General features: G+C 39.6%; 2 protein-coding genes across 5 annotated transcripts in view; both read right to left on the bottom strand.

Annotated features, from left to right (window-relative positions):
• atg2a (autophagy related 2A) overlaps nucleotides 1–3,605 on the bottom strand; it is a 30,867-nt gene extending 27,262 nt beyond the window's left edge. The window contains exons 1-3 of the mRNA XM_087850718.1: nucleotides 3,079–3,605; nucleotides 2,542–2,704; nucleotides 1,940–2,089 (exon numbers count right to left, since the gene is read on the bottom strand). Coding sequence (XP_087706844.1) covers nucleotides 1,940–2,089; nucleotides 2,542–2,704; nucleotides 3,079–3,249 — 484 coding nt within the window. The 5' untranslated portion in view covers nucleotides 3,250–3,605. The remainder of the gene's footprint in view (nucleotides 1–1,939; nucleotides 2,090–2,541; nucleotides 2,705–3,078) is intronic.
• A 1,800-nt stretch (nucleotides 3,606–5,405) lies between these two features.
• On the bottom strand, nucleotides 5,406–18,315 carry nxf1a (nuclear RNA export factor 1a). Of its 4 annotated transcripts, none has more exons than XM_006781303.3 (22): nucleotides 17,901–18,315; nucleotides 16,085–16,144; nucleotides 15,455–15,662; nucleotides 13,756–13,915; nucleotides 13,582–13,665; nucleotides 13,207–13,311; nucleotides 12,911–12,991; nucleotides 11,643–11,712; nucleotides 11,241–11,329; nucleotides 11,018–11,125; nucleotides 10,772–10,881; nucleotides 8,186–8,222; nucleotides 7,786–7,854; nucleotides 7,618–7,673; nucleotides 7,318–7,425; nucleotides 7,090–7,148; nucleotides 6,887–7,002; nucleotides 6,755–6,797; nucleotides 6,577–6,655; nucleotides 6,017–6,199; nucleotides 5,873–5,933; nucleotides 5,406–5,761 (listed from the first exon to the last, which is right to left on the bottom strand). In XM_006781303.3, the coding sequence occupies exons 1-22, from the start codon at nucleotides 17,953–17,955 to the stop codon at nucleotides 5,723–5,725; spliced, it is 1,980 nt and encodes a 659-aa protein (XP_006781366.1). In that variant the 5' UTR covers nucleotides 17,956–18,315; the 3' UTR covers nucleotides 5,406–5,722. The 4 variants fall into 4 exon arrangements, with proteins under 4 accessions (XP_006781366.1, XP_006781367.1, XP_087706833.1 ...); XM_006781304.3 differs by lacking the exon at nucleotides 17,901–18,315 and adding an exon at nucleotides 16,621–16,816; XM_087850707.1 differs by lacking the exon at nucleotides 17,901–18,315 and adding an exon at nucleotides 16,697–16,816.
• Nucleotides 18,316–18,711: the final 396 nt, after the last annotated feature.

Genomic DNA, 18,711 nt, shown 5'->3' with positions numbered 1-18,711 from the left:
AGCAATCATGTTTTACAGTCCTGTGGTCTCAGCCTCAGATACTTATCAAATCACACAAAGCTCGTGTAGAAACGAACAAGTGAACAAAATATGTTCTCCTTCATTTCTGTCAACCACACGTTTCCAGCTATCATGGTTGCTAGGCAACCTGGGCAGCGCGACGGAGGCTAGACCGTCCCATTTCACAAGCCTCTTACTTCCGGCCTTAGCGGTCTTTGAGTACGCAGCCCTTGAGGACCATTGAGGCTGCGTACTTTAAGGCTGCAGACCCTGAATTGGGATACAGCCCATGTCTTGAAGTTCTCCAGAGGCCTGGAAATGAACTAATAATTTGATTCAGGTGTATTGACCCAGGGTGCTATCTAAAACCTGTCCTGCAGGTTTTAGTTAGCTGACGGTATCCTTGAGGCCTGGAGTTCGAGACCCATGCCCTAGAGCATCGACCTCAACATTATTGAAGCAGTGTGGGGTCGTCTTAAGAGAGAACAGAGGTAAAAGCCAGCCAAAGAATCACTTTGAATGTCCTTTAAGAACCCTAGACAACTATTCCTGAAGATTACTTAAAGAAATTATCAGAAAGCTTGCCTGAGAGAGTTCAGGGTGTGATGAAGAAGGTATTAACTTTCAAACTAATTAGAAATGTATTTTTCTTATATACTTTATTTTTACATATGTTTGGACGTGTTTCAATAAATAGTAGCAACTAGCATCTCACTTTCCTCACAAAATAGAAAATGAGGGGTGGCTCACTGGCCTTTTGGACAGTACTATAGGCCAAAAGAATACTTATCAGTAATGGAGTAAAGGGTAACTACATAAACAAACCACTAAATAAACATAAAAAAAGAACCACACCAATGTGGAGAAATTGTAAATTAAGGTGGCCAACTGTGAGCAGATCACAGGTTTTTAAATCTGTTCCATTTCAAATTTACCCAATATTTTTTTTTCTCATTAGTTACACAAACCTATAAGCATGCTGGATGCAAATGAACAGATTCCCCATCTCTCACAATAATATAATCTCCTGAGTAAATCCAGTCTGCAGGAAGCCAAAGGATGTCATTTAGCAGGGATGGGCTGCCCAGAATAGATAGAACAAGTGTGTAGTGAAACTGTTGACCTGTAGCATGCCCTATTTATATTTATGTAAACCTCCAGAATCCTGTTTTCTTTTTCTTTTCTTTTTCCAAAGAAACATCTACATCACTGAGGAGCCTCTGATTTAGGTAACATCAGGGGGTTTGGTAAAGAGGAACAAAAGCCCCTTTCAACCCCCAAAGTAGGAAATGAACCGTGGGATGATGGGTAACAGCCAGGAGTAAGTGAGCAATGATAATATACAGAAGAAGGCTGTCACAGAGATGGCTTTCTATTTGGAATGAGGTGGAGGGATAATCGGGGAGATAGATCATAAATAGTTAAAAATATTGGTTGAAATGTCAAAGCTGAGACATGTCAACACCACCATGAGGCCAGCAATGATGCTTCCCCTCTTTCTTACAGAAAACAATACAAAACAACAACTTTGGCTAGTTTTATGGTTCTTTTCCATGCAAAATAAAATATGGGAGTATTCAATAAGTGTTATGTGTTTTGCAATGTAGTGACAAGGATTGACAAGAACTACCATGGTGTATTGTACGCTGCAGGTAAGGAAAGAAAGTAGCCTTGCAGGGAAGGAAAGACCTGAATCTCTCATGGTTGGGGGTTGGGGGAGGGTGTCTTTGCACAACAAAAGCAGGAGAACAATGGAGCTGAAGACCTGTGAAAATCTCAGCGGGGTGCCAAGAGGTGTTAGGGTCGGGGGGGAATTTACGTAAATTTGCTCAGGCTAGTAAATCTAGTAGTAGGGACTTGCACCAGGGAAAAAAAAGGCACGGTAATTCTAGTGTTAGACAAGTGACAATCTGCATGCAGACAAACTGCTTTCACTCACCCGTCTCAATAGTCTGTGCAAACATCTCAAGCCCCTCCAGTGGGGCAGGGGGCTCCTCTGAAGCCTCAGGGGGGTCCTTTAGGCACTCCTGAGCCAGCTGCATGCTGGAGGTCATGCTGGACGACCAACCTTGTGAGTCCCAGCCCCCACCTGATGGCAAAAGACAAAGAAACAGGGAGCACTGAGTGATTTCTGTACTTTAGCTATTTCAGCATTGGCTGGTTACCATTCTTTTAATTTCTTTTTTTTAGTGAGATGATGTCTAAGTTATACATATGAGACAAGATTTAGCCTGAGCTAGATGTGGACCTGAAAGGATTCACAAATTAGCATCATTAGTTTAATATCTGTCAGACTCAAACATATGAAAGTATATGGCAGAATTATTGCAGTCCTTGTTCACATAAATAGTACCAAATGAATGCTTTCTTATCCTGTTTACATCTTCTGCAGTGTCCTTGAAGATAAATGATGCAATCTTAATAATTATACTCATTTTGTCAAACTGGGTTTGCACATTAAGAAATGATAAGAACCTGAGATGCTGGCTGAGGCGTGTTCGGTGTCTCAATGAAAAGAACATATACTTTAAGTGAACTTACTGGTTCGGTACTTGGGTCGGCATGTTATCTGAAGACCAGACACCTCTAAGGTGCAGTGATCAGTCAAGAGAGCCTGCCAAGGGATGGTCACCGTTATGCTGCTCACAAAGCCATCTACTATCTCCAGAGGGGCCCCCAGGGACTCCAAAAGCTCATTGACCGCCTGTTGTAAAGAGGAGGCAGTTAGTAAGCAGCTGCTAAGAAGTAAAAGTAAAAGAAAACAATTGAAATATGCGGTTTCACATTTGCCTCATCACTCTGGGTGTAGACATATAAAGCTGAGGAAGTGCATAGTTAGTGTGCCATTGGCATATATATTTATGCTGAGGTAAACCTAAACTCGTGAGCTAGTGGTGCGTTTCCTGAGAGTGGATTTCCTCGAAGAAATGTGACCTAGGCTGGGAGCCCGACGCTGGAGATTGTTGTTGAATTCAAGCGTAGTTGCGAAATAGTCGAGGGAGCACGAGTCTGACAAAAACACTTGATGGCTACTGCTCGCGTGCCAAGATCACCTTCTCCTCACGGTTAAAAACTCACCCAAACATCGAGGTTGATATCCTTGATGACACCGCTGCCGTTGTACAAGTCCAAGCCCAGCTGATCGAGGCTCAATCGCTCCTGCAAAAAGTGACCGAGGTAGTGCTGTAAAAGGTACCGACAGGCCCGCTTCTTGATTGAGCCCGACCAGGGGAAAAACCAGCGAGACATAGGGCCAGAGAGAGCGGGGAGAGGGAGCGAAGAGGTGGTGGAGGAGAACGAGTGCGAGTACAGTCCTCTGGAAACTGCATAACAGACTAAAACAAAGTGTGCAAAAACAAGGAATGAGCCACAGCTAGCTACAAGGGGCTAAGGAAGGGGTATACCGTAACTCTAGTTCTCCCTAAGGTGGACACAAAAACTACAAAATCCTTTGTGTCAGGACCCAAGAAGCTCCCACGATACTTTTCGAGACTTTACTCCAGCTGACGGTATCCGTCTCAACTCATATTTTCGCCAGCTTTGTGTCGAATCGCAGCGATAAGTCCTCTTCGCGTATCCCTTGTTTCGGGGTTGTTTATTGTTATCATTCGCCAACTGATGGAACGTCCGTGCGTATCTCGTCACACTGACGTAGACAAAAACCGGAAAAGGAACGTATCTACCAAGGCGCCATTTTTATAAGGTCAGCGTTTTTATTGTAAGATTTTTCTTCCAGAGATTTGAACATTTACATACAACTGTATGGAAGGCAAGGCGATATGGAGGATCAGAAATCACAAATCTTATCATTTTATCAAATGTGACATTTTTTAAATTCTGCTTCAGTGTACCTTTGTATGTAAAAATAATAAAATGGATTGTCTCCATTTATTTTTCTTCCAGATCGTTTTCACTTGTTCTTTAACCTTAAAATTTGTTTTGGTCAATTAAACTGGTTTTATCTAACAAGTACGTAAACAAGAGTTCTGTAACTCCAAACTTTTATTTGTTTTTTTATTCAACTTTGTGGGTTTATCTTAACTATATTTAATATTATAAACATCTTAAGTCTTAGTATCATAGGTAAGGCCACCCTAAAACAAATACAAACTTAAGGCCAGCTTCCCTCAGCTGCTCCCTTCAACATTTAATAACACTTCCTCCATTTCGCATGCTCCCACCACTTCAGACTACTCTTTGTCTCCAAACTGCTCAACCTGAGCTGCCTCTGATATACAAAAAAAATAATTAACTTAAATTAGCCCAAACTTCAATCTGGACAGCCATAAAGATGTAGGAACTAAAGCAGCACTGTAAAAAGTTCCATACTGTATTTTTTATGTCAACGTTTCCCACACATTTATATTTGCCAGGATAAAACTTTCTGATAAATTAAGTCATCCAGGAGCAGCACCATTGATCTATTTTTTCCCCAATGAAACTTATCGATTTTACATCTTTCAATAAGTCAGTGTTTCTCAGTTATTTGAAGTCCCAGGCTTTTCTAACCCTCTGTCAGCCAAGTGGAAGCTAAATTGGCTAGTCTTTTAGCATTAATTCATATGTAAATTAGGTCGTTACCTGGGGAGTGGGGATGTGTGAATGATTGGGGATTTCTAACTGCCAACTGCCTCTTTGTTTGTGTGTGGGGGTGGGGAGCTGCTAAAAGCTGTGAACTTCCTTTTGTGTTGAGGTGGATGCAATTGTCATCTTGTGGGGGTTTACTAGCAAGAGAGTTGGCTAACTCTCATATGGCTGGGAAGAAGGCAAGAAAAGAACAGTTGCTTTGGACACAACCCTCCACACCTAGCCCTGGAAAAAGAGCCATGTGTCAGGTCAAACACAAATGCAAGAACAATCATGCCACTGTGCCATGTGTTCACTGCTACAGATACACATGTGGTAAATGCAGACTACAGATACTATCCTGGCACTGCCATGGTGAGTGATTGCTGAAAATGTACTCACTCACTTTTTATTATTATTTGTAAATATGTGTACAAATGGTTGTTTGTTTGTTTGTTTTGTACTGTTTTTAATCAATAAATCTCAGCAACAAAGGAAATACTCCCATGTGTGTTGATTTCTCCCCAAGATGGCAAACTGAAACAAGTTTCCTTGTGGCCCAGGAAACTAACCACTCCAAGTGGCTCAGCATGGCCTCACCTTATTTACATAACAAAAGCAGCAGTTCACGTGATTAAGGATATTAGCTAAAAGCCTACCAGCCATTTGGCTGGAAGGCGGGTTTTAAAGGTAGAAAAGCCAAATGGCTGCTCTCTGGGACTCTAGGTATTAAAATATTTTTGACATTTTTTGCTGTAAACTGAAATGTAGTCAAATTATTGGGCATTTCCCCCTCACTTTTCCACTCTTTTCTAATGTAGCCTTGAAGAAAATTTCAGTTGTGACAAAATATATTTTATTGTTAAACATAAAGAAACAAAATCAAGATGAGCACATGAATACAATGGGCCAATGGCCATATGTCTTTATTCCTATAAAAACTGTGTAGTGATATCTATACAAATGACCAAAAACTAAGGTTACAATAACAACCAAAAACAGTAGCAGAATGACATTTGGCTGTTAAAACAGTTAACACAAGTAGACTTGATCCACTTCATTCATAATTAAACAAAAGTGAGCGAATAAAAGAACAAAAGCCATAAATAAAAGTAACTGCGCTTTAGTTTATTTCACAGATATTTGATTCCACTCTTTATTTTAGGAAAGCTACGTCAGGAATCTTTCCTTCAGCCTGGAAAGAGAAAACAAAAGGAGATATTTCAAAGCCATGGCTTCACAATAGTGTTTCTATGTTGATTTATAAACAGAGCAATTATTATTATTATTATACAATTTAAGTTACCTTCAACTGAGTAAAGATCTGCGCTGCTCTGTTGAAGTCCCATTCATTGTCTTGTAGACACCTGTTAAAGATGTATGTTTAGATGTTTAAATACAGGATCATACACAAGACCACAAAAAGATATGTGCAGGAAACAAAACGTACTTCTGTGACCACTCCAGGTTCATGCCAGACTTCTGTGAGAAAGCTGTGAGCATCTCTTGCTGCTGTGCAGTGAGGGTGGGGACAGGGCTGGAAGATGGAGTCGGGGCAGGAGCCACGAAGGCTCGGCGGATCTCCTCTGTTGTGGCCATTCGAATGAAAAGCTGGTCGTTGACAATGCACAACCTGTCACAAAAGAACCACACAGAAAACATAAGGATATCTGGTTGTTTCTGTTATACACAGGAGAAGCTAAATGTCCTTTTTGTTTGTTGGTACAATTTCTCATTAGGTTCATCTGCAATACAGTCTGCTGTCAGGCTCTACAAGGAGACGCACGCATGTAATATGTTTGACATATTTAACTTGACCGTTATGACTCTCTGACTCTAACACAGCGTGTTACCAATTTCATGAAATACACATTTTTCTCTAGTGTTTGGTGGGTGCCAAGTTGTTGCAGACTTGTCTCAAGACGCAGACTGAAGCCTAACAATAAACAAACACTTCGTTATGCACCACGGGAAGATCATATCAACCACCGGGAGCTCAGTAAAACTCACCCAGAATTTCCTGCTGGGACTGTGATGAAAACTCGAGAGAAGGCCATTGTGGATTCTCGCGATTTCCCATCAACAACAACTGAAACAGACAACAGATAGACAACAAATTAGTAAAGAAATCAACACGTATGCCCCTTTGTTCAGAACCAATTCTAAAACTCTGACTAAAACAGCTCACCTTCTTTAAAGACTCCACTCACTGTGAATGACAGTAGTGTATTCTGTAAATGGAAAAGATGTTTTGAGAGAATTAGAACAATAAATTGCTTCAGAGGAAAACGTCAAGGTGGATGACAGAATGAAAACCCACCGTGTAGGTGTTCACATCAATCGTAAAGGAGGCGATGTCGTGCTGAGTCTTTGGTAGCTCGTTGAGGAAAGCCACCACGTTCAGTCGTGTATGCTTCAGCAGTCGAAAGCGTATCGCTAAAGAAGTCAAAATTTGGAAAGGGAAAACATGAGGAGACGTCTCAAATCCCGACAACCTCAATTTAGACAGTGAAAGATACTCACTGGAGTCTTTGACTCTCTTCAGGTTTCGACTGTCTTTGTAATACTCTCCCAGACTGCTCCTAAACAGCAGAGGGACAAACAGACTCAATGTTAGGGGTGGACACAGAAAGAGCAACCCATGCAAACATCTTGTCAATGAAAAGCTTAATTCTGCTTTGTTGATGAAAACACCCAAAATATATTAATCAGAGTAGTAAGTTATCTACAAATGTGCTTTTGTGTCCTCACCTGGAGGGGTTCTGGGTGGAGTAAGGTGTTGTGATTGATAATGATGCTCCATCATGATAGGCATCAAGGAGCGGCTGTCTATCCCCCGAATCATAGATACTGTAGTACCTGCAACACAGTCACAAGCCATGAAGTTAGTTTCTGTGTTTGTCCTTTTCCCCAAAAAACTATTTCCTTAAAAGCTAATTAAAATTAACAAATAAAAACACTAATTGTTCAGTGGGCACATTATCAGTGCACCAACTCTAAAAAATTGTCAGGGTTTTCCTCATTACTAAAAAAGGAAAAGGAGAAACTTACTGTTGCAAGAACCGAAGGATGAGCGCCTTGATCTCATCGGAGCCAAAACAGCTGCCCTGGAAAGTCACACAGGAAAGCATTTGTACAACGCAGATTAAACTAATTTAGTTAACAGTAATATAGACACAATGCTGAATATCAGTGAGTAAAACTATACATTCAGCTGACCTTGCAGGGGGGAATAGTGGTGGGCGTTTCCACATCAAATCCAATCGGTGGAGGGAGGTCATGACCATCCTAAAGTGAAACACACAAAATTATCGTAAACGTTTAGTTTAACATCAATAAAGCAATACAAAAACTAAAATCCGGAGATGTGCGTATCATATGAAAGATAATGACCATTTTAGGGTTTCCCAGGGAACACATGAAACAAAACTACTCTGATCATTTTTCCCATTTCGGCCGAAAACAATAGAAATGAAGAACACCAACAGATTCTTCAGAACATGACATTTATTGGAATATTCAAAAGGATTTTATAGCATCTTTAGTTAAAAGAACAACTAAATAAAGGAGAATGACTTCAAAGATAGTGAATTTTTGAGATATAAATGTGGGAACCTACCAGTCTGAGAAGCCGGGGAAACCTCTGGCGCACAGCACTGGTATGGGAACAAAAACCAAGAGCAGGAATGTTATCGTCACAATCCATACCCATACACACACACACAAATAATGTTCATTACTGTGGGTATAACTGACAGTCACACCTGCTGATCCACTTAATGTCATTTTGTGCCTTTCAGTTGAATTTTTAGGACACTACACTTTGAGGATGAAATTTAAATGTTTCATTACAACCAGTGTCACAAAGGATTTAATCTTCTGTGTGTACAAGGAAATCCACAAATCAACTTAGCGTTTTCGTCCTTCTCATATTCTTTGCTGTGCTCTTTTGAAGTTTCCCGCACTGAAGTGTACTTACCAGCTGGTATACTCACCCTCTCCCCCATTTTGGTGACATACACAGATCTGACATGGAGCAGCAACACAAGCACACTTTTCTAGGAGCGCACACATACTAACATGCAAAGTCCCATGATTTACGAGACCACACCAGGATCCAGCAAACACATTCATTCTGAAGTATTAAAATAAAGAGATTATGCATTGCTGGGAGAGAGGTGGTTACAAAATCTCTGGCCAAGATGCTGGGGAACAGATGAGTCTACGTCACCAAGAAAACAAAACAGGTGAAGTACAGTTCAGTGACATACTAGCACAAGTAGCCTAACATTCAGAAGACAGTCACTATTCATCATTGGGGTGATTTTCATCAGTGTCTGTGCCCACGATTATCAGCAATTAAAGCAGACCTGAGAAGAGAGCCGAACGGCAACAACAGCAGGTCTCTAAGAGAGCTTAGCCTAGCAGTCCCGCCACTCATTCTGTACTCATCCCCTGCTGCTAAAGTACGAAATTTACCAGCTAACCTTCTCACTCTGAAGAGTAAATCAACTTTCTCTAAGTTTTTTTTTTCCGAGTAAAATTTGGGACCAAGCCTCTGGTTAAAGAGGGACTGGGAGGAGACTGTTAAACATGACGTAGAGTGATAATCATCTAATAATAATTGAGCTTTTTCGTACTGGTCACAGCCATCAGAAACTGGAAGAGGAAGTGTTTTCATGTTGGGGGTTTTTTCTGAACTGATTTCCAGTTCAGAACATATTTTCTTCAGAGGTTTTGTCAAGGATATTTGCCAAACTCTCCACTTCATTCACAGACAATCAGAGGCCCATTTTAGGCAAAAGAGATCAGACTTAGTGGGAGTGTTTTCTCTCTTTGGCTCATCACTGGTCATTGATAATGACATTTCCCCCTCCGCCTCAGCCCAGCGGCTTTACCCTTGAAGTCCCGTCTTCTTCACTTCATCTCATCAGTGAGTCTGAGCTCACAGGGACTGAGGCCGAGTAATCGTGACTGTGCCTGCCTTAGGTTGTCCCAGGGTTTCGAGGTGGGATCTTACCCGTCATGGGCTATCCAGCCTTCCATACTCGCCTGATACGGGGGCCAAGTGGGCAGGGGTGCTATGAGGGGAGGGGACACACTGGCTGTGGAAATTTTCTTTGTTTCATCCAAAATTTGTCGAGATGAAAATGGCTTGCCCACTCTCCAACAGAGAGTCTACACTTTTACAGTACTGCTCAAAATCTCATTATGGATCCCTGTTTTTGAAATAAATCAGATGTGAAATGCTCACTTTTTTTTTTTTGCTTTTTGTTGCCGTTTTTGTTTTGTTTTTTTTAAATAGCATGCTTCTTATCATCTGCAGTGTGACAGTATTTTTACAGCAGCTTATGGGATAAGTAACCACAATGTCAGCAGGGGAGTACTAGGCAGAGCGCTGCCTAGAGTGACAACACACAAAGCTGAGACCAAAGCTTGAAAGGAAGTCCCAAAGAGAAGCTGAACAACCGTCAGAAAGAAGAAGTAGTGCTGTTCACACTGCAGAGGGTTTAAGCAAGCTGAAAGGAAAATTAATTTTAACACTGTGCAAATTTACTGTGGTCAGATGTCCTCTCAGCAACTTTTGAAAGTAAGAAATGATTAGTTTGCAGTGTGAAAAAGAAACGTTAATCATTGAGTGGGAAAAACACGTTCCAAAAAACAAACAAACCCCAAAACGTTTAAATACCCACAGATCCTTGATTATTTAATGCACAGCACACAGCTGAATACTTGTGTATGTCGCTACAAGTGCATAGGTATATGCACAACTGCATGGATATTTAAAAGTCTGTATGCAAGTAAATCTGTACATAAATGACAAATATTAATCAGTTATCATTTCCATTTAGGGCGTTTTTAATATTCCTCAACACAGTGACAAGATCAGAAAGCTTATGGTGTATTTAAGTCAACTGGTACGTCTCCATCAACTTTAAAAAAAAAGATAATATCTGTGAGTTACAGTGTTTCACTCACAGAAAACACAAGTTGTTAAAGTTTTTATGAGTTGGCTCTGCTTGGTCCAAACGTTCATCCTCAACTCCTGAGCAAAATGGTTTGTTACTTTACAGCCATCTTAAACACAAACACAGGTAACTGATCTTGTTTTGTAGCATCCTGCATCATACTCAGACAGCCACACACAGTCACTGAATTATTTCTGTAAGAATTACTTTTTCAATCTCGTGAATCGCTGACTGACCTAATGTATGAGGCCTGGTCCTTGAAGACGTCACACAGAGGGTTTCGAGTTAGCCACAGCTCCACCAGCTTCAGGCCTTTCACCTTGTCCAGCTCACGATCAGACTTTAGCTGGAGAACCACACAGAATCAGGATTTTTTATTTATTTATTTATTTTTTAAATTGCACAAACATACACACACAACGTGCAAAGGACCACTAGGTCATGCCTGTTTATACTTCTACAAACTGAGTAGTCAGTCTCACCTCATTTTGGGAAAGATTGAGCGTTTTCAAATTGGGCACTTTGGTAACCAATTCAGCCAGTTCCTCCAGTTTGTGAATACGGTTGTTACTCAGGTTTAAGGATGTCAGCTGGCAAAATGAGACACAAAATGACAATGAGCACACTTAAATGTGTTCCATTACTTTATATCAGCTACAGTGGATTGTACAAGTGCCTGTGCTTCTGTCACTGCACTAATGTTACCTCAGGAATGTTTTCTTCAATGATCTTGATGACAGCTTCCATGTTAGTCTTCCTGTTCAGGATCACTTCAATGTTTTGGGACACCAGGTCTGTCACGCAAGATAAAATTAGCAATAAAACACTACACAAACATGTTAAAGTGTTGTTTTACATGGAAGTAAATAAAGTTCTGCAAGGTTCAGTTTCACAGGAGGATTGATTTGACTCTTGGTGTAAAACATCACAGGAAGCCATTTAGAACAGGCATTCAATCGCCATTTCGCAGAGATGCAAGTATTGTAATAACAATAATAATCATCATTATTTCTGTAAGGCTGGTCAGAAACTTACTTATAAGTATGAACCGTGTGATCCTGGTAGCAAATGTATGTAAAAAATCTTTTAAAAGATGCGTATAATCACCTGGGTCTGTTCGAATGTTGTTCAAGTCGAGTGCTTGCTGGGAGGCATCGAAACGTTTTGCCATGCATTGCTATCAGATAAAAACAAGAATCAACACATTAGCCTCCAAAATACCAAAAATGGTCACAATGGCAAAAGAATTCTCCTCTGAACTCTCTCCACCACTCAGGTCAGATCACTTCTGTTGAATCAAATGCAAAAAGAGTTTACCAATTTAATAAAATGAATGCAGCGAAGCAGCCACCACTTTACCCGTTTGCTCAATGCGTCCAAATATAACAACACAAATAATAAACTTATGGTACAGTCATATAAAAATTTCAAATATTTATAAATATTTTATTAAGGTTCTACTAACGCTTCTAATCACTTCCCATAGTTGCAGCTTTACTCTGAAAACACCTGACTGGGACAATACACATTTACAGTTATTATAAGTTATTATAAGTATATATATATATATAGTATATATATAGTATATATATATATATACTTATAATATATATATATAGTATATATATATAGCAGCTATTGGTAGTTCAGTGGTCTGCTTGCTTGAGAATTTAACATGTATTTCCCAAAAGCACCAGAAGGTGGTGCTTTCTTCCTTTTTATTGTGTTGAGTGGATAGCTGTACACTCATCAGTAAGTCATTTTATTGATGTTAAGTGCATCATAACAAAGTTCTGAACATTGTGGTTGGTTAGTTTGGGGCGCTTTGCCTTTATGCTTGTGAAACTGAGATGTCGTCATTTTAAATCATACTGCCTTACCACATTTAGCAGTAACGGGTGAAATGTGTATTTAGTCAACTTTGTTTTCTGCAATTTCATTCTAAAAATGTCTCTACAAACAAGACCATACAAACAAGACAAGCACCATACTTGGCATTTTTTGACAGGGAGTCAGGTTGAGATGATCAGTTAAAAATGCAGGCTAAAGGCCGCCTGTCTCCATCTTCTTAGAGATATGACAAACTTTCACTTTCACTCATGACATGTGCATCACTAAAATGAAAATGCTTTGCTTTGAGGTTCTATAATTCTGTGACCTAAACTGGTAAACTGCATTTAAACAAACGTGCTATTAACATCACTAATAAACAGTTAATATATGTAAGAACGACACTTTAACAGTGTACTTAGCACTAGAACACCATTAGTTTGAGCAACAGACTCTCACAATGATTAGAGAAACTCAAAGACATTTTGAACATTACTTATGAGGCTTTTAGCCACAATCACTGCCCCCACTCGGGTGCTTCCTACCTTCAGATGCTCCAGGTGTTCAGGCTTCAGGTCAGAGAGGAGGAATGACGGTGGAGCACTTTTGTTGACGTGCACTTCGACCTTGAAGAAACACAGATGGAAAATGACAAATCAGTAACTTAAGATTAAGATTGTTTGATTAATGGTTATTCATTATCTTGTTCAAGTAGGTGGATAAACACTCAGTAGCAGCACACCAATGATCTGTGACCTTAAGGCAACAGCACAGCAGAGTACAATAGGCGTGAACAGTACACATGACACAAAAACCTATCGATATTATTACACCAACATACCTTATAACCATCGGTGTCTGTGATCTTATGTGAACACTTGTGTAAAGCACTGGCAACAGAGGAGTCATCCACATAGAAATGGACCCTGTTATGGTCCACGTGGTACTGGATAAAGATGGGACAAGAAAAAGAAAATAAATAAATAAATAATACAATTAAAATCTCCTTAGACTTAACTTACAAATTTTACTACATGGGTCCTGCAGATATTTTCTGAATAATTGTATAGGCACAAAGAATTACATCATTTATTTTATCAGAACACAACATACAGAAACTGTTAAAAAAGCTTACTCATATATTTGCTACTTCAAGAAATATATAAAAAGGTATTAAATCTGTTTATAACTAGTAATTATAAGTGCTTAAATGCACCTGTATAGGGTGGTACGGAACGGAACAAATGTTCTGGAGAGCTGGGAGTAGCCACTTCTTGTCATATTTTCTTCCATGTGGTATCTGCCAAAAATACAAGAAACAAAATATAATTTCTTTATAGATTACAAAGTGGTTTCTTTGACTTCCTGGAGTGACCGTAATGATACACACCGTTACTTTGTACCAGCCCGATTGGTTTTTCCCTCCTCCGCCACCTCGTTCTCCTCCTCTGAAGGGACCACCCCCTCCACCTCTGCCTCCACCTTTGCCTTGTCGCCTGTCTCTGTCAAACCGTCCATCTAATTTCCTAAAAGGTCTTCCGTATGGGTTACTAGGGAGAACACAACAAGGCAGTATATATTCAGGTATATGGCCACACAGGGAAAAGAATCAATGCAATTTTTAAGTTCTATCTCTCAGTATTCTGTCTTTGTACAAGCAGTTTATTTATCTATTATCATCATTGCAAATCATGCCATCTGCCAAAGATTAAGTCACAATTCTGGCATGTGAGGCGCTTTGATAAACTACCAGTTTGTTGTGCCTATCTAGATTTTTGCAATCTGGTGTGTGCAGAGCAGAAGGGCTAAAGCATAGGTGTCAAACTCTGGCCCGCAGCCTAATTACATTTGGCCCGCGAAGCCATACCAAATTACTATTAGAGCTGGCCTACTGGTATTATACAGCTAATATATATATTGTTTAGTATTAAGCCTTACTTGTTCCATATTCAGTTTTTCAGCAAAACATGTTTGAGTTCATAAGAAAAGATTCATTCTTATATCTGAAGGAATAAATATATTTCAATAAATATTAACGTTAGCCCGCGACTTTGTTCCAGTTTTGAATTTTGGCCCACTGTGTATTTGAGTTTGACACCCCTGGGCTAAAGGTACCAGTAGGTCAGTCTCAACATGCATTGCAGTGACTTCATCAATCATATATCTCGAGATAGCAATAAGGAGATTCCTGATAAAAACCTCTGTAATTGCGTTGTTTGCCATTCTGACTTGTGTTCCGATTCTAGTTCAAAACCATTTCCATCATTTAGGGGTAGACTGCAGCAAGTGTGGTTATGATATGCACAAGCAATCACCAGTGTGCCAACCACAATCATTACATGACTTTGCATCAGGTCAAATTATACGGATAAATGCTCTGTATGTTTCCTTACATTCAGTGTTGCTTTAACCTTTTGTTAAGGCCCAACACAGCTTTCACACTCGCAGTTCTTATTGTAGTAGACTTAAAATAAATAAAGAAATAATTACCCTACCCCCAGTGTTTGTGAAATAGTCACACGCATGTACTGGCAGAGCATGAGACACAGACAGGCAAACTTATTAAAGCACTGCTTTACAGTGGCCTCCCTTTTTATTACCTGGAATATTCTCCTTCATCAACCAGTTTTTCATTCAAGATGTGGAAACTAAAAAAAAAAGTCACACTGGATGCAGGACACGAGCTGATATTTCAATAATTTCATTTTATAATTTTTAGCTGACTAACAAAATCACTTATTTTTTCTCAGTTCACTTTTACCGTTTCAGTCCTGTTCACTTTCCCTGTGGTACTATTCATGTCAGCAAAGGAACAGAAGTGAAAATGGTCTGGTGCTCTACTTTCTCATCCTGTGCGGGCTATTCAAGATGCACCACCTTTCCTACAGCTTCACATGAAATCCACATCAAACACCTAAGACCTTACTGTTCATGTGTTACTCACCTTACAAGAAAATTATACATTGTGCAAATGTTCTTTTCAGTTTAAAACCATTAATTGTTTACTTAGACTAAAGTATTACTGTGAGAAGTTTATCAAACAAACTCTAGTAAATGCATTCAATGAAAGTGTAACTTATTACACTTACAATCTGTTCTGGGAGCTGCTGTCCTGACAGCCATCACTCATAGTTACATCTCCATCAGTATCTTCAAGCCTCGACCGTGGTCCAGGACCTCCAAACCCTCCTGAGTGGTTTCCACGCTGGCGGTCCCTGCGAGACCTGTCATATCGACCCTTGTGAGGGCCTCTGCCTTTACGGTTGCGAAACTGTGGTGCGGTTCTGTCATCATGCTCTGTAAAGGAGAAGTAAGTTAGCTCACAACCTAAATATCACATCTCAGCTACAAAATACAAGCAATAATAACGCCCCAAAAGGCATAGATTATGAGTTAAATTAAATCAGCTACTGTACATGGACTAGATAAGACTGAAAAGAGCTCAAATGACTGTTACAGCTTGCAATGTAAACATTAAAGGAAGCTTACAATTGTAAATACACACTCTGTGGCAGATTTTAATTAAGCCTACACTTTTGCAAATTATGCTCATTTTTAAATATCCAAGACAAGACCTGGTCTTGTTGATCTCTGCAGTAACTCTCTGGACTCATTTTTACCAGCGAAATAATACAAATATTCATGGCGTGGTGCGGGGTAAACATGTGTCCAAAAGGTCACAAAATGACACCTCCGAGATGCCTTCGACATATTTTTACCTCCGTGAATCATGAAATCGGTGCTTCTGACCTCTCTCCTCACCATAAAGTCTCCACGATCTGTGGAAAGGTCGTTAAAAGTGCAGTAAGTTTAAACCTGCAGTGAACGTGGCTTCTTACCGTTGTAGTAATGCCCGCCGTCCGCCATATTTCTCCAATAGTGTTGGATAACAACCACAACCCAGAGTAAAACAAAAAAACAACAATGATACTAGTGGTGGTTATTTTCTTTGTTTCACGGCACTCAAAGCCAAGGCTGTCGGAGAAACTCCAACATTCCGAGTGGACCAGCGGAAACAAAGGCGACCGCGACGTGACTGTCAGCTCGTAACTAGCAGCTTAGCTTAGCTTCCCCTGCCGAGCCCAAACGAAAAGACAAAGCCGGAAACACAACTGGGTTCTCTTCCGGGGCAAGAAAATGGAGCGGACAGTTAAAACGAACTACGGTGGGATTATGGTCAAGTAAAAAAAACAAACAAACAAAAAAAAACATGCAATGTACAAATTAGGTTTTGCTAGCGTTAGCTTCGACTTACTTTTGCGTATATGTGCGCAAAACCTATAGCGCGAAGCTTGATGTAGGATATCCGACCACTTAAATCACACACGAACCTCTTTAAAAGGCTCACCAACTTCTGTATTTCCACAAAGATGGGGGATAAAACACAGACAGCTGTCTTTTAAGTTAGCCAAAGGGCCGGTCTGTTGTTGTTTTTCAAAGCTGCGCCAGTATGCAAATGTATTTAAAACAAAACTACAGCGGTTTCAAAGGGTATACAAAATGGGGTTGTCTCGTTTAGCAACACTTCTAAAAACTATATTGTTTGAATTTGAAAATAATTTCAACATTATGTAACACTGAGACCTTTGATAAAAACAGAATCACATAAGATTCATTTAGATGTGTCATTTCCTAAACCTACAGAAGTTTTTATTCTAATTTCACAAATCATATCTCAATATGTTGTTTTGACCAGCTGTCAGTAATCCTCCAAATAACTGTAAAGTTCCTGTGACATGTGCAAAAAAGACTGATTTTTAAAAGTAAGAAAAAAAAACTCAGGTGATATTAATGACTCACTTCTATTATTTGTGCCACTGAAGTATAAAACCAGGACCTCCCATAAATGGAATGCAGCCATTATCGGTACTCATTACATATTAATAGCTACAGCGACAGGGCAAATGATCTGCTCTGAGAAATGCCTGTGACAGAGCACTTTCAATGCAGGAAGGTGCAGCTGGAAGCAATAACAATAATGATGTCCCAATAAGCCCTGACAGTGAACCAGCACGGTTTCTTAATACTAGCAGAAATATCACAAAATGGCATAATAAGCGCTTAATATTTTATTCTGGAATTGTCCAGAGGTGCTTATATTTGTACAAACAGTGCACTTTAATATGGCCTATCAGGATTTAAAAAGGAGTATAATTTGATAATATGTTGCTCAAAGAAACTTTAGGATAGGGTCAGCTGTACAAACTGTGTTTTATCGACAATCGTGACCATCCTGGTTCTTAGTAACCAAACTGCAACTGAATATATATTTAATTAATATAAAAACATATGCATTAAAAATATTAGCCTGAAGGCTTCCGTTAGCATCACACAATCTAAATTCTCTGACCAGGTAAACAATAGCTACACCTTCCTCCTCGGTAGCATGCTTATTTATTTTTAAATATTCAATGTTAAGGCAATATCATTCACAATGTCTGTTTAAAACACGAAGCATAAGCAGGTGTAAGCGATTAGACGGTAATGTAAACCCGGGCTAAACGAAGCCGAGAGAATAATAGGAGTCAGACTTACCATCATTCACCACATGTGTCACCACGGCCAGGTTGCGGTAGTTCCTCTGAAACATGATCACTTGGTCCTCTCAAGACCACTTAAACTCCCAGAAAAAACTTACTTTCTCCTTGAAAAACTCCTTTTCAAAACAGCACCAGATTCTTTGTCAGCCTTCTTGAGCGAAATTTGAAGTTTATGCTTTCTTTCTTTTTGGGCAACTTTGTGAGCAGAAGCTAAGGTTAGCTTGCAGCTAGCAGTATCGTTCACGTTGACTGCGTATCCTGCCAGGACCAGATTCAATATTTACCACTAATTTTTTTTTTTTACCACCTTATTGGTTATTTTCCCCCATAAAAGTACCGAAAACGTGTCGTTTTAGCGTTTCAGTCGGTCTCTCCCGCTCACTTGTCTCCTGATGTGCCAACAACACGGCGCCCCCTGGCGAAACGAAGCTCTAACGTCTAATTACTGCAGCCTGAGCGCTTAAACTGCCACAATATTAGCATACTTTAAAAAAAAAATATTTAGGCAAATGTAAGATTTTGTATTTTTATGGCATTTTTTAAAATTGATATTTGGCTTAAATAGTTTTATTATTAACAAAGTAATTAACAACAAAGTAATTCAGGCATCTATTTGTCAATCAAACACAAATTATTATTATTAGGTTGTTAAACAATAACAAAAGGGGAAAAATGTAATTTTTCTGCTGTATTTCCTGTTGTTAACTAAAAAAAAATCCAAAATTAAGTCATTGTCATTTTTAACAATAGTCCGTAATAACAGCTCCAAGACATTATTGCAAACTTCTGCATCATAATTTGTGGTC

The sequence above is a fragment of the Neolamprologus brichardi genome, chromosome 2 (assembly GCF_056152115.1).
Source record: "Neolamprologus brichardi isolate AB-2024 chromosome 2, ASM5615211v1, whole genome shotgun sequence".
NCBI lineage: Eukaryota > Metazoa > Chordata > Actinopteri > Cichliformes > Cichlidae > Neolamprologus > Neolamprologus brichardi.
The sequence above is the reverse complement of the archived record's forward strand: the minus strand, read 5'-3'. Positions and strand labels throughout refer to the sequence as shown.